This window comes from Myotis nattereri, assembly GCF_964212035.1.
Source record: "Myotis nattereri genome assembly, chromosome: 12".
In the NCBI taxonomy this organism is placed as follows: domain Eukaryota; kingdom Metazoa; phylum Chordata; class Mammalia; order Chiroptera; family Vespertilionidae; genus Myotis; species Myotis nattereri.
In genome coordinates, this window is record NC_138087.1 from 77941267 (window position 1) to 77956761 (window position 15495).

A 15495-nucleotide genomic window follows, 5' to 3' on the forward strand; every position below is an offset into this window, starting at 1 on the left:
GGGCTCCTGAGGGCCGAGCTGTGTCCCTGCACTCACCCCCGAGACACTCTGTCCCTTTGCCATTCAGAAAGCATCACTTCAGGGAAGGCCAGTGGCCGGTTTTTCAGAAGCCGCAGCCAGAACGGCCCTGTGTGCGGCTGAGCAGGGCTGGCAGAAGGGTGGGCGGGCATGCTGTTCCCACCCCTGGCCTCCACTGTGCCAGCCTAGCTTGAGACACCAAGCTCCCTGGGCCTGGAGGTGGGGAACCGGAACCGGCTCTCCCTCATTCTGAAGACCCAGGCACCCACTCTCCAGTCTATTCCTCCTTTAAAAAAAAAAATTACATATATATATATATATTTATATATATTTAAGAGAGGGAGAGAAAGATAGAAACATCAATGATGAGAGTAATGGATCAGCTGCCTCCTGCACCCCCCCCACTGGGGATCAAGCCCGCAACCCAGGCATGTACCGTGACCGGGAATCTAACCATGACCTCCTGGTTCATAGTTCTGTGCTCAACCACTGAGGCATGCCAGCCAGCTGGGCTACCTCTTCCTCCTAAGATTCCCCCTTATCTTTTACCTTCCTGTTAGCTGCAGACACATCTACACACTCCCTTCCATAAACCCCCCAGGAGCTGGAGTCTCAAGCTGGGAGGGACCCAGACAATTCCCTGGAGAGACCTCTCCTTCACCTTCCACCTTGGGATGCGAAGCCAGCCAGGGCCAGTCTGGTGTGCACGTCCCCCGGGCCTCCACCCTCCCTCCCCAGAGGAGGCTGGTGGTCCTGGGGACTTGGGTCACAATTAGTGGTGGCACCGGGGGCTGCCCTCAGGTGTCCTCTTGTCTGCCCAACTTTTTTGCCTAGATACCTCTTTTTTTTTCACGTTTCTTATTTTTTATTTCAACATTTAAAATATTCACAGATGTAGTAGTATATTCATTGGCATCGCCATGGAAGAAGTACCCAACAAAGCATACAGGTATTCCACAGTTACAGAAGTACATGTTTGTGACTATGTAAAGATTTTACTCCTAGAATTTATCTGGAAAACCACTACTAAAAAACAAACAAACAAAAACACACACAGCCCTAACCGGTTTGGCTCAGAGGATAGAGCGTCGGCCTGCGGACTAAAGGGTCCCAGGTTCGATTCCGGCCAATGGCATGTATCTTGGTTGCCGATACATCCCTAGTGGGGGGTGTGTAGGAGGCAGCTGAATCAATGTTTCTCTCTCATCGATGTTTCTAACACTCTATCCCTCTCCCTTCCTCTCTGTAAAAAATCAATAAAATATATTATTAAACACACACACACACACACACCAAAAAAAAAATACTTTTGAGTGTTTCACTGGATTTCCATAAAAAGTGAGTATCAGACTATCAAGAGAAATACCTAAATATTAGCCAGCACTTTTTCACTATTTCAGACTTTCACAGGACTCTCTGTCCATGTCATCAGGAACACTTAATTCTCAATTATTTTCCTTTTCCCCTCAATAGCCAAAGCCAAGATGTATATATTTTTTATTTTCATAATCTTTTTTCCAAAAATATTCTTGAGAATAGGTTGATCATCACCGGATCTTGACTAGCTAATGAGGTAGGAACAGTCTTCAAAAGACATTCTTAAGCATTTATGTAGCAAAACAAAAGAGAATAACCCAATTATATGCAGTTTTTCTTTTTTAGTGGTGGTTCTTTTCATAAAATGCCAAGAGCATTGGAAACTGGTCACATGCTACTTGTATGTAAAAGACAGAGTAAAACCCCTTGAGAAAGCCCTCTGCTGAGCACATGCCAGGGCCGGTGGTGGGTAAGTCCATGTTGGCATCACTCGGCAAGAAATGGCTGCCCCCAAATGCCAAGCTTTCCTTCTGAGTGATCTTACCAAAAAGATAAAGTTTAAACAGAAACAAAAGTACCCTTTCTTTCAATAGGAGTTAATTTGGCTCTTATTTTAACCCAGCTCTCATCCTTCCCTACACACACAAACACCCCAAAAAAGATTAATAATTTCTATATACTGCATATCCAGTAGCATTAACTTAAATGAATTTAGCAGTCAGCTTACCAAATTCTGCCAGAGAAGCCCTCCTTATATGAAGGTTTAACAACGTGCACTAAACAGCTGGAAAATACCTGGGTAATAACAGATTTCAGCACCATCTTTCTATTAGCAGGTTGTTTCAAAATGCACCCACCCCTTAAATTCCTGTAAACCTAGGAAAGTCAACAATTATCCCCTCTCCTTCTACACCAAAATCAAAGTTCTGTGTTCTAACTACCCTTTCTGTATGTTTAAGGAATACTTTTCAAATCTATCCAATCAAGTGAACAGGTCATGTTTCTAAAAAAGGGGAAAGTTATCAATCAAGTATGCATTGGTATAACAAAGCAACCCCCTTAATAAAGTTGACAATTAGCTTCACTCAGAACATTTTTAATAATGCACATTACATTTTTAATGCACATTTAAAAAAAAAGTATTCTTACAAATTGTTCTGCAATCGAAATATACAATAGCCTGGAAAACAACATTTAAAAAACAGCCAATGTAAAAAGACAGGTTAAAACAACCAGGACAGTACAGGTTTATATGGCTCAGATGTCACAGTTTTCCCACTGCATCGTCAGTGTCAGAAATCTGTTCCTTCAGCTGGCTCCATTGCTCCGGGTTTAAGGAAATACCTTTTCTTCCTGGTTTCGTTTCACCTTCTGGATCCATCCAATATCCTCTAATATTAATTAGGACTTTTCCTTTAAAGTCCCGTACGCTGACGTACCTCATTTTCCCAGTCTGGAACATGTTGCCATCCCTGCTGCTAGCTGCTCTGTTGATGACAGGGCTCTTGACGTCTCACCAGTCTTTTGCTTCTTTACAGGCCTTTCCGAAGCAACTTGCTTTTTCCTCTTTAACTTTTTGTCAACTTCACTGCCAGAAGAGCTTGAAGAAACAAGTTCCTTTGACTTAGGCATTGCTGCGCTGCTGCGCAGACCAGCCCCTACTCGCTCACTCGCTCCTCGCTTCTCCTAGATACCTCTTAAATTCAACTTCTGGGCATCTGTAAGCAGCCAGCCCCAGAGAGGGGGTGGGGGGCAGGAAAAACCTTGAAGGAGATCAGAAAGGGTTAATCCTGGATTAGCTGGGAAGAGGGACCCAGGGTGTGGGGCTGGGGCGGAGGCAAGGACCCTCTGGGCCCAGAAGTCAGAGGGAGCCTGAAAAAACTGGGATTTAGGCGCAGGCTGGTCTGGGGTGGAGGTGGGGCAGGGATTGAGTTTTCTCTGGGTAGGGAATAGTTAAGTCCTTCTGGGCCTCCCAGGCTCTATGCACTCTCCCCTTCTGACCTTTTTCCTCTTCCACCTTGGGCGGGGCACAGCACCAGCGCGGAGAGCCTAGAGCCACCCGACCACCTCATCCTCATGGCCTGCCTGAACCCCGCGCAGCTCCAGAAGGTAGGGGCCTGCAGGGTGGGGGCAGGGAGGATTGGGTAAGAGTAGGAAGACCCTCTGGACTGATCGGAAAGTGCTCCCAGTTCCGAAAACAACCCCATCCCCTGCCAATTTTCAACAGAGGAAACTGAAAGCAGAGTGGCCGATTCCCCCCATGATCTCTTAACTCCTGTCCACAAAGCCTGGGCGTCCAGACCACAGGCCCAGGGTGGGATGGGAATGTGTGCATATGTGACCGAAACCCATAATAAGGTGCCAGGATCAGCCAGTCCCGGCCCGCCCAGATCTGGGCCTGCGATTCAGGGGCGGAGCCGGCCGGGTGATTGTCTCAAAGCTATGCCTGGGTGCCAGGGTCCAATGTACTTTAAACACAAAAGCCTACCTCACGGGAATTAGAGAGACACAGTCTTTTATTTTTATTTATTTATTTTTTAAATATATTTTATTGATTTTTTACAGAGAGGAAGGGAGAGGGATAGAGAGCTAGAAACATCTATGAGAGAGAAACAGCGATCTGCTGCCTCCTGCACGCCCCCCACTGGGGATGTGCCCGCAACCCAGGTACATGCCCTTGACCGGGAATCGAACCTGGGACCCTCCAGTCCGCAGGCTGATGCTCTATCCACTGAGCCAAACAGGTCAGGGCGAGACACAGTCTTTTAAATAACACGACCCTTGTTGTTTGTTCCTGATGACAAGAGAAAAGTGCAGGAAGACACAGAAGGGCTCAAAAAGAAAATGTAGAGCCACCCCACCAATTCTTACGCTGACACAATATTTTGGTATACAGCCGTAGAATCTTTATAAGGTCCATCCTGATAGCTATGAATTACTGCTTATTGAACCCTTGCCATATTGCCCAAGTTCTCACAGTGGCTAGGATACTCATTTGCATTTGGCTTTTTTTTTCCCATCAGGAACATATTTCCATGTCAGTAAGTATTTTTCTACCATGTGCTGTTTTTCAGACGTTGCGTTCCAGACAGACTGCCCGTACTTTGTTGAACAAATCCCTTTGTGCTGAGCATTTAGGTTATTTCTGATTCATTGCTGTCACTATGCCTCAGTGAACACCCCCACACATTCATCTTTGCCCCCCTATTTGCTAATCTTCTTTTTATTTATTTATTTTAAATTCTCACTCAAGAATAAGTTTAGAGAGAGGAAAGGAGAGAGAGAGAGAGAGAGAGAGAGAGAGAGAGAGAGAGAGACATCAATTGGTTGCCTCCCAAACTTGCCTTGACCAGGAATTGAAGCTGCAACCTAGGTATGTGCCCGCTCTGGGAATTGAATCCACAATCTTTTGGTATATTTTGCTCCAACCAACTAAACCACCCAGCCAGGCCCTCCAACTTCTTATCTCAAGAATGCTAGCACTGTGTTTACCGGATCACGGGTATGCACAATACCCCACCCCCACCCCCCAGTTCCCAGGGGGTAGTTTTCGGCTTGATTCTGCGATGAGGATTAAGTTTCTATCATGCAGAGCTGCCCAGAGACTGAAGGGCCCGTGGTGGGTGGGCACAAATGTCCCGAAGCCCTGTTGTGCGTGGAAGGTAGAACTGAGCATCCGTGGAGGAGGGAATAGGGGTCAGTAACTGGAAATCGGACACTTCACAGGGGTTCAGGAGGTGACTTCCAATGCCCCTATTCAGGTTACGACTTCCTATCTGCCAGCAAACGAGGAGATATTCTTTCCTACCTCAATAGCCTCAGAATAAGGGGACTGGAGGCAAATCAGAGCAAGCCAAGGGTTTCAATGCCCAACTGCACTCATGCCAAAGCCCAGCTCCTTGCGTGGCCTGGCCCCTGCCATCCTCCCGCCTCCCTGCCTACCCTCCCCTCACTCGGCACCATCGGGTCCCCATTCCTCACGTTTCTGTGTTTCTCTCGTGCTCAGGGTTCACACATCCTGCTCGCTTCCCCGGAGTGCTCCTCCCTGTCTCTTCCACTCCCATTATCCTGCTGGTCCCTTTAAATGTCACTTCCGCAGGGCTGCTGCCCCGAGACCTCCCGTCCTCCCCATCTGGTTTACATTAGACGCTCCTTCCTTTAGTTCTAGAACTGCCCTCTTCCTCCTTGCACTCAGCAGTTTGTGACATCTGTTCCCCTGTGTGCCGCTTGTTCCCATCAGCTGCTTGACTGGCAGCTCTGGGAAGGCAGGCATCCTGGCTGGTTTCTTGTTACTGAATCTCCAGCGACTAAAACGGCGTTTGGTACAGAAAACTGATGTGCTCAATCAGTTTCAGTCGGGCAGATGAATGAGGTTATATTCCCCTGTGATCCAAGCTCACTGGACCACTGGACGGGGAAGGGGGGCACCTTGCCTTTCCCTTCCTCCTCCCATCGTTCCAGAGAGAGGAAGGGAGAGGGAAAGAGAGAGCGAGAAACATCGATGAGAGAGAAACATTGATCAGTTGCCTCCTGCATGCCCCCCACTGGGAATTGAACCCGTGACCTTTTGGTTCATGGGTCAATGCTCAACAGCTGAGCTACACCTGCGGGGCCATTCCAGCCAATATGGATTGCTCCTCACTGGAGGCCAAGCACCGTGGCCAGGTGGGAGCCAGAGCAATGGACAGGACACTGGTCCTGCCTTCACACAGTTGGGGGGAGAAGTCCAATCAGCTCCCGTAAAGGATGTCTGAGGGCGGGGAAGCCTGAGCCCCTTCCTGCCTGTAGTTCCAGGAGGATGGATTCCTGGTGCTGGAAGGATTCCTGTCTGCAGACGAGTGTGTGGCCATGCAGCGGAGGATCAGTGAGATCGTGGCCGAGATGGAGGTCCCGCTCCACTGCCGCACAGAATTTTCCACCCAGGGGGAGGAGCAGCTGCGAATGCAGGTAGGTGCCTGGGGCAGGTGAAGGTGCCATCTGGTCTTTGATGGGGGCTCAGCCCCGAGCCAGAGCAGCAGCCCGGAGGCCCTCGGCTCATTCTGAAAACAAATCAGGCCCCAGCCTTCCATGTGCCAGGCTCCAGGCTCAGTGTCCTGTATGCACAGTTCCTCCATGCCTCAGGACGAATGCATAAGGTCAGCATTATTGTCCCCATTTGACAGGTGGGAAGAATGAGGCTTGGCCCAAACCACGGGATTTTAACGCAGGTCTGTCTGATACCAAATCCATGCAGTTCACTGCTCTGCCCTCTTCCTCAGTAGTTCTCTGGTCTCCAAGGGCCTCCTGGTGGCCAGGGACCCAAAATGAGGATGTGCCCGCCTGTGGAGGGCTTATCCCCCAGCGAGACTGGAAACTCTGCCCGTTTCCCTCGAGTGACCTAATACCATTCAGCACAGTTTGAGATGGGGAAGCTGAGACTTGGGAATTCATTCACAGTTCTCTACCCAGCTCCCCAGCCCGCGCTGTCTGTAGTCCAGGCCCCCTCACGGGCCTCACTCACACTCATGCTGAGGAGCTGCTGCCACCTGGTGGGCACAAAGGGAATCAATGACGGAAGCCATGCAGCCTACAGGGCAGGGACTTGCGGAGGAGAAGGGTTACAGAATGATAATTTCCTCTAAAAGGTTGGTTTCATTTGTCAGCACTCCAGCCTTCTTCTTGGGGGAAGCAGAGACGGGGCTCCTGTGTCCAGCGTCAATTAAGGCTCCCAGGAGCGAGGGGGCTAATCCTGTGCTCTCCAAGCTGCCTTCTGAGAATGCTCCCGGGACCAGTGAGGGGCGGGTGGAGGGCGGGAGGAGCAAGTGCATATATCTTGGCTTATAACGCTTGCAAATAGCTCGGCACAGCGCCTGGCACTCAGTAAACCTTCAGTATTCACTGCTGATCTTGTGAATGACTTTGAGATTAAAAAAAAGATGAGCCCGGCCAGTGTGCGCAGTTGGTTGAGCATCATTGTCCGTGCACCAGGAGGTCGCTGGTTCCATTCCCAGTCAGAGCACATGCCCGGGGCTGTGGGCTTGATCCCCAGTAGGAGGTGTACAGGAGGCAGCCAGTCAATGTTTCTCTCTGTCTCCCCCTCTCTCTCTGAAATCAATAAAAACGTACTATTAAAAATAAAAAAAAGATGAGAGGGTGTCCTGTCCTCCCAGCTTACCTCCTGCACCTCTCATTGCCTTTGAGTTATTTTACAACTCTAAGTTGTACAGAACTGATAATGATGCACAGAAGATAATTGTGTACAGAAATGGGTAAGAGCTGGGTCTGGCAGGATGCAATTATGATTCCGGGCCCTGCACTGGTCACAGTTATGCAGACTGCACGTATTGCCCTGTAGATAGGTCAGCTTTGCATCCATCTGTAAATTCATCCCAGCATTTGTCATTGTCCACGTGTGCGTGGTTCAGGGAATTCTCATGAATGAATGAGTTTAGTAAAAATCCTTCACACAGTTAGCATCATTGCCTTCAATATCATTAATATCAGTTATGCTTCCCTGACATGTTTCCCTCCCCCTGATCCTGGTGCAGAGGAGCCAAGAATGTTGAAAAAAAAACAAACAAACAAAAAAAACCTAACTTTTACTTTTCAGTGGGAAAGGCTTTGAAGGGGCGGGGCAGTCACCAAGTTGAGCCACGGAGACACATGTAAAGCAGTGGCAGGAACCCACATGTGGGGGTTGGTGCCACTCCACTCCACTCTTTTGCCATGCAGAAAGGCAGGGAGGTGGCAGCCAAGGGTGGCTAACGCCACAGGAAAGCATGGGACATCGTTCTGGAACATCATTTTCATATGATGCTAAGAAACTGGAAACATGATATGAAAATGAACAGGGAGAGGTTCTTAAGAACATAGAAAAAGAATAGTAATAGCTCATATTTATCAAGCCTGTAGCCATGCCCTTGCAGTGTGTTCTCTATTTAGCAGCAGTAATAATAACGAAAGCAGATACATGTCACTTATCGGCACTCCAGGACTGTCCTAGTGCTTTGTATATACCTGCTCAGGATCCTTAAACCCGCCCCCGCACGAGATAGGCGCCATAATAGCAACTGTATCTTAGGAGGAAATTAAGCCCAGAGAGGTTCAGTAACATGGTTATAGTCACACAGCCAGTCAGCGGCAGAGCTGGGATCTAAACCCAAGTATTCTAGCTCCAGGGCCCGTGCTCTCTCCTGCTGTAAGCTTCAGCCTCTCCCTAAAGCCTCCAACAACCCCTGGAGGTCAGTTCCGTTATTATTCCCCTGGAGGCTCTGAGAGGTAACACAAGTGGCCCCAGGCTATCTGGGCACCAGGCTGTGGGAAGAGCTCAGGAGATTTATCTCAGCGCAGTGGCGGATGCAATGGCGTGAGCGCACTCCGCCTATACAAGCTTCCTCGGCACACCGGGAAGTGGCAGCGCCTGCCTGAGTAAGCCCCCTAGAGCCCCTACATAGTACCCTAACTTTCCTACCATTGGCTGCCCTAAGGATGTTGTAAACTTCTGATTGGTCTGGAATGTTATGTATGTCCCTGTACTTAAACAATAAAACTCAGACTGCGTCTTGAACCGGTGTCTCCGGAGTCGGGCATGCTTCGTTAGGACTCCGTCGGCCTCACCCCCACGGGACCCCCTGCCTCACCAGGCCTGTTTGATTCTAGCGCAGCGGTTCTCAACCTGTGGGTCGTTCACAGGGTCGCCTAAGACCATCCTGGATTATCAGATATTTACATTACGATTCATCACTGTAGCAACATGACAGTTATGAAGTAGCAACGAAAATAATTTTATGGTTGGGTCACAGCATGAGGAACTATTTAAAGGGCCAGAAGGTTGAGAACCGCTGTAACGCCTGTTATGAATCACACCATATCGAGGTTGAGTCATGTGACTTAAGAGGTTTCCAAGAAATGTCATGCTTGTAGCTCCCAGCTGTGTTCCCAGGCCCTTGGGGTTGCCAGTCACTTCTGCCTCGGTGGGTGGGCAGGTTTGAGGAGCACCAGGGGGTCGCTAGCCCTGTGGGTGGGAAGCATGTGCGCCCTCTTCCTTCCTCGTCAGGCCCACCTCTGACCTGCGATGCTCGCTCAGTCCCTCTGATGTCCCCCCTCCACAGGGCAGCACAGACTATTTCCTGAGCAGCGGCGACAAGATTCGATTCTTCTTTGAGAAAGGCGTTTTTGACAATAAAGGTTCGGAGCTGGGGCCCTATGGGTGGGGATACACTGGACTCTGGTATCTGCCCCCAGGGTGGCGGGGGTGGGGGCGCTACCCAGGGGAGACTGGACTCTAGTTCTTCAGCCTGTACCTGCTCCTTGTGCCACAGGAAATTTCCTGGTCCCCCCAGAGAAAGCCATCAACAAAATTGCCCATGGTAAGTAGGCACCCTGGGTAAAGGGCCTGAGTAAACTGAAGCCTGGGGGGCTTGGGGGCGTTACCCAAAGCAAGCAGTAGTGGCCCAGCAAGAGGCATTTCTGGCAGCAGCGCCCCCTGCTCCTCTGCACCTTATGATGCTAATCACGTGGCACTGGGAAGGGGGGTCCACAGAGGCCCCCCCCCACATGGGCATAGGCAGACCCCTCAGCTCCCCTGGCCTGGGATGATCCAGGCCCTGGGCATGGGGCTCCTGGGTCCCACTGTTTCCTGGGGTCTCCGTAAGGAGCACCTAACCTGCTGACATGGTCCCTGTTCTGAGACCCCAAAGCAAGCTAGGAAGCTGGTGTTTTGGTTTTGGTTTGTTTTTCAGTCTGATACATTATAATCTGTTTTGTAGACTGCTAATTATTGTTTTGTTTTAATCCTCACCTGAGAAAATGTTTTCATTGATTTTTAGAGAAAGAGAAGTAGGGGGAGAGGGAGAGAAACATGGATGTGAGAGAGAAACATCAATCCATTGCCTCCCATATGCGCCCTGACCAGGGATCAAACCTGCAACCTAGGTATGTGCTCTGACCTGGAATCGAACCCGAAACCTTTTGGTGTATGAAACGCTCCAACCAACTTAGTCACCTGACCAGGGCTATATTGCTTACTTTTAAACTTGAAGTTATATCATCGTAGTTTTGTAAAAAAATTGTCATAAAATACATATAACATAAACTTTACCATTGTACAATTTTGAAGTGTACAACTGAGTGGCATTAAGTACATTCAACCCTCACTTTTTAAAAAAAATGTATTTTATTGATTTTTTTACAGAGAGGAAGGGAGAGGGATAGAGAGTTAGAAACATCAATGAGAGAGAAACATCGATCAGCTGCCTCCTGCACACTCCCTACTGGGGATGTGCCCACAACCAAGATACATGCCCTTGACCAGAATCGAACCTGGGACCCTTGAGTCCGCAGGCTGATGCTCTATCCACTGAGCCAAACCAGTTAGGGCTCAACCCTCACTTTTAAAATTGAGGTATAATTGACATATAACATTTCACACACAGAGACACACACACTGATTTTTTTGTAACAACATAGCCAACAGTGAGAGGAGTGACTGCTGAGTGCGGGCCCTGGGAGGGGGTTGCATGAGTTGCCCTGAGTCCTAGGCAGCGTGGGAGGCAGGCAGGCCTTCTAGTCCCATTGTGCAGAGCAGCACACAGGCTTACAGGAGAGAAGTCACAGAGAGTGAGTGGCAATACTGAGATGCCACCGCGTGATGGGCCCCTGGGAGCCCTTTGTCCTCTGAGGAGTGGGGCGGCAGGGAGTGATTCTCAGATGTCCGGAAGGTCAAGAATAAGGTCATGGGTGGACTGGGACCTATGATGGGGAGAAGTTGTCTGTGGGGCCCACTCCTTGGTTATAAACAAGCAGAAAGCTTAATACACAGCATCAGTGAGAACAAGGCCTGAGTCTGGGTGGCCAGGGATAGGCGTCGGGGGGATGTGTGGGGGCTGGGGACTGGCCCATCAGCCCACCTCTGTCCTGCAGCTCTGCACGCCTATGACCCTGTCTTCAAGCGTGTCACACACTCCCCCAAAATGCAGGTGAGCAGAGGTGGGGGCGAGGGTGGGTGGATTGGCCAGAAGTGAGTGTGGCTAGGCTGGCAGTGTGACCTCTGCCCCCTTCCAGGCCTTGGTCAGAAGTCTGGGCCTCCAGAAGCCTGTGGTGGTGCAGAGCATGTACATCTTTAAGGTGAGCTCCCCGGCTTCCCCAGGCCTCTGTAAAATGGGCAGAATGCTCATACCAAGCCTCTCCTTTTTCGGGAGCCAAAAATGGCTTCCCAAATTATTGTTAAGTTGGGGGAAGAACATGTACAATCGGTCTTCTCTGGCTAAGGCACCTGGCACTCAGTTGGTGCTGTTAAAATGTGGTGGTAGGAGGGACAGGGATCCCTAGGACTACCTCTTCCCTTTGGCTTTTGAAATGCTCTGCTCCCAGCTTTCAAGACCCTGCTCAGTAGCCCTCCTCCAAGAAGCCTTCCGGCTCCCTTGGGAAGAGAGGGACTGGCCTGGGTCCCGGCCTCTATGGCTGCCCCTGACCTCTGCCTCATGTTTTGTCAGGCATGTGCATGGTCAGACTGGGAGTGCCCTCTAGGGCAGGGTGGTTTTTCTCTCTGCAGCCCTCCAGGGCCTGGCACCCTGTAGGTGCCTGATAGATGGGTGCTGATGGGAAATCTTGGAGGTAAACACCTGTGCCAGGGAAGAGCTTCCCACAAACTCAGAGCGGCCTCTCCCCTCCCCCGCTGCTCTCACCTGGCCCCTTCTCTTGCAGCAACCGCACATTGGCGGCGAAGGTGAGCCCAGAGCGGGCTGGATGCCCAGCAGAGGCCGTGGCGGGAAATCTGGGATGTTGGTGGTTGCTGGGTCTTCCGAGGGCGGGAAGGCGCTTGCCGCTATGTCTGTGGGCCAGGCAAGAGAAGCCGCCTTCCGGTCCTTCCTGGAACAGTGGATTGGGGGGCATCCTGGAGCCCCGACACAGTGGCTCCCGAACCTGGACACACGCCTAGCTAGTTAAAATACAGATTCCCAGGCCCCTTTCCCTGAGATCATGAGTCAGTAGGGCTGCCAGGGCCTGGGAATCCTGTGTTCTTAACAAATTCCCTGGAGTACTGACTCAGCATAGAAATGGATTAATTCCACCACACCCCCCCCCCCCGGATTCACAGATACCCTTTATGGCCCCCCTCGTGGGCGGTCACCCACTTCTGCTCACATACCTCCCGTGAGGGGGGCCCACCGACTCAGGCAGCCGTTCCTTTCTTAATGAGCCCAGCCGGCCTCCTGGTGACCAGCTCCTCCATTCGGTCAGAGGACTGTGTCTGACGATGGCCATCCCCTCCCCAGGTCCAGCACCCCCATTTCCTTCAGCCATTCCTTCTCCAAGTGTTTTGGGACGCCCCCATTAGGACACCTTTTTCTTGACATTGTCTGGATTGTCAATGTCCCCCTTACAGTTTGGTGCTCAGAAATCACAGTTCCCCAGGAAGGAAGAGGAGAGACTAGTGCTGCTTCACCTGGTTGTTACCAAGACAAAGGCCCTTTGATCAGTGGTCCCCATCCTGCCTGAGCCCCAGCACCGGGGAGGGGTCCTGATGGACACTGCTGCCCCCGCCCGCCCGCCCACACACTTTGTGCTCAACTCCCCAGACTTCCACCACTGGGTGAATCGTCGGTGACTGGAGGTGCTTGTCCCTGGTTAAGGACAGTCGCCTTAGTTACCGGGCTGGAGTTAAATAGCAGCTACTTTTTTATTCTTTGTCAATCCTCACCCGAGGATATTTTTCCATTGATTTTTAGAGAGAGTAGGAGAGAGGGAGAGACAGAGAGAGAAAAACATTGATGTGAGAGAGAGACATGATTGGTTGCCTCCCACAGGACCCTGACCAGGGATCAAGCCTGCAACCAAGGTAGTGCCCTTGACTGGAATCGAACCCGGGGTCCTTCAGTCTGCAGGCCAACACTCTTATCTACTGAGCAAAACCAGCTAGGGCAATAGCAGCTGCTTTTTATTTTCTTCCCCATCACCATTTATCCCCTCTTCCACCTCCATTTAGCAACTACTTTTTAGCAAGTAATTACAAGTCAGTATCAGCCCTTTTCACACATCATGACATCCTCCAGCAATCCCATGAGGCTGTTAGTGTTGGGACCACTTTACAGTTTAGGAAATGGAAGCTTTGAGAGGTGAAATCTCTTGTTCTGAGTCTCCAGGCCAGGAAGTGGCAAAATTCTAACTGATCCTGGGAAGGCTGGGCCTGGAGGGCTCGGAGAGGATTGGGGGCTGGAGAAAAAAGCCCAAGGTGAGTGGAGCCCAGCTCCTCATGCCCCCGTGGGCCTGCTGCAGCCTCCTCTCACCAGGACGCCACCTTCCTGTACACGGAGCCCCTGGGCCGGGTGCTGGGCGTGTGGATTGCACTGGAGGACGCCACGCTGGAGAACGGCTGCCTGTGGTTCATCCCTGGCTCGCACACCAGTAAGGACACCCGTCTCCCCACCCACTCATACTCCACCCGCCGCGGGAGAAGGGTCTGGGGAAAAGAAAGACCAAAGGCTCCATCTTGGTCTGCAGGTGGAGTGGAGAGAAGGATGGTCCGGGCTCCGGCTGGCTCGGTGACTGGCCTCAACTTCCTGGGGTCGGAGCCAGCCCGGGATGACAGCCTCTTTGTGCCTACGCCAGTGCAGAGAGGTAGGCGGACGCAGGGGGCAGGAAGGCAGGGCCCTGCGGCCTTGCTCTGAGCCCCCACTCGCCAGAGTGCTGTGAAGTCACAGAATGAGAGGTCACTGGATACCGGGAAACCGGGAAGCAGTGGGGTTAACACCAAGTCTCCTGATCAGACTGGACTCCAGGCTCTGCTATTTCTGGGCGCTTTGGGCAAATGACCCAATCTCCCAGAGCCTCAGTTTCTCCAGATGGAAAGTGGGGAAGCTGGAAGATGTCACACAGAACCTGTGTGGTACCCAGCAAGTGCTCCAGATGCCAGCTCCTAGGGCCCCCTCTTCCTTTTGGAAAAGGGAGAACTGAAGTCCAGCTCAGCCCTCACTGGCCAGATCCCAGCTGACCAGCCCAGCTGTGTCTGGTTCTGCAAACACCACAGAAGGATGCCCTTGCAAAAGCTGGCCAAGGGCACAGGCCCCCCTGAAGGGACCGGATCCCGGGGAACCCATGTCCCACAGCACAGCCTCAGATCCCAGGGCAGGCTGCAGGCCCTCATGATGAGAATGGATGGGGAGATGAACAGGCCACAAAACTGCTCGAGCCTTGCAGGGCCCATGTCCCTTCTTGACCTGCTGTGTCCCTGCCAGGGGCCCTGATCCTAATCCACGGAGAAGTGGTACACAAGAGCGAGGCAAACCTCTCTGACCGCTCGCGCCATGCCTACACTTTCCACCTCATGGAGGCCTCTGGCACCACCTGGAGCCCGGAGAACTGGTAGGTGGCAGGGAGGGTGTGCCCCAGTCCCCTAAAGAGGTCCTGGAGGCTGGGGGGAGCAGTGATACTGACATCTCGAGGTCATCTCCTCTGTCTCCTGCAGGCTCCAGCCAACAGCTGAGCTGCCCTTCCCCCCACTGTACACCTAAAGGCTCCGCAGGCCTGGGCACGGTCCCCTCCCGGGAAGCTGTGGCTGCCAACACCAGCACCTGCGGACCGCCCAGCTGCAGCGGGGAAGTCACCTCTCTCCTCCTGAGCTTTCCTCTGCCAGTGTCTGTGCCCCTCGGCCCTGCAGACAGGCAGGCAAGAGGTGGCAGCCGGGCAGCAGGAACCTCCCCGCTGCCCCGACACAAGCTCCCTCTAGAGCAGCGGTTCTCAACCTGTGGGTCGCGACCCCTTTGGGAGTCGAACGACCCTTTCATAGGGGTCGCCTAAGACCATCGGAAAACACATATATAATTACATATTGTTTTTGTGATTAATCACTATGCTTTAATTATGTTCAATTTGTAACCATGAAATTGGGGGTCACCACAACATGAGGAGCTGTATTAAAGGGTCGCGGCATTAGGAAGGTTGAGAACCACTGCTTTAGAGGTAGCCTCTCGGCTACAAAAGGGTTTGGCCACTCCTGTGCCAGCTTCTTCCTCTTCTCCCCTCAGACAGAACACTATTACAGCGCAAGGCATTGAATAAAAATGACTTCCCAATGCAGCTTCTCGACCCTTCTTTCCCCAGCGGACATGTTGTCAAAATGAGGGCCCTGCTGTACACCATCCCAGGCATCCCAGCCCTGCCTGGTGAGGTCTGTGATTCCCT

General features: G+C 51.5%; 1 protein-coding gene and 1 pseudogene across 3 annotated transcripts in view; one reads left to right on the forward strand and one right to left on the reverse strand.

The window, feature by feature from the left end:
* PHYHD1 (phytanoyl-CoA dioxygenase domain containing 1) overlaps positions 1–15391 on the forward strand; it is a 19112-nt gene extending 3721 nt beyond the window's left edge. The window contains exons 1-12 of one of the 2 annotated variants that reach the window (XM_081103939.1): positions 1600–3055; positions 3369–3444; positions 6124–6282; positions 9426–9501; positions 9636–9683; positions 11236–11291; positions 11377–11439; positions 12019–12040; positions 13591–13719; positions 13816–13932; positions 14550–14676; positions 14780–15391. In XM_081103939.1, the coding sequence (XP_080960065.1) occupies positions 3412–3444; positions 6124–6282; positions 9426–9501; positions 9636–9683; positions 11236–11291; positions 11377–11439; positions 12019–12040; positions 13591–13719; positions 13816–13932; positions 14550–14676; positions 14780–14825 (876 nt within the window). In that variant the 5' untranslated portion in view covers positions 1600–3055; positions 3369–3411 and the 3' untranslated portion in view covers positions 14826–15391. Of the gene's footprint in view, positions 1–1599; positions 3056–3368; positions 3445–6123; positions 6283–9425; positions 9502–9635; positions 9684–11235; positions 11292–11376; positions 11440–12018; positions 12041–13590; positions 13720–13815; positions 13933–14549; positions 14677–14779 lie in introns of those variants that run through there. The other variant, XM_081103938.1, reaches the window with a different exon arrangement.
* Positions 2600–2967, reverse strand: LOC308528339 (activated RNA polymerase II transcriptional coactivator p15-like; annotated as a pseudogene). Its single transcript has one exon. The product of its transcript is annotated as an activated RNA polymerase II transcriptional coactivator p15-like (transcript).
* Positions 15392–15495: the final 104 nt, after the last annotated feature.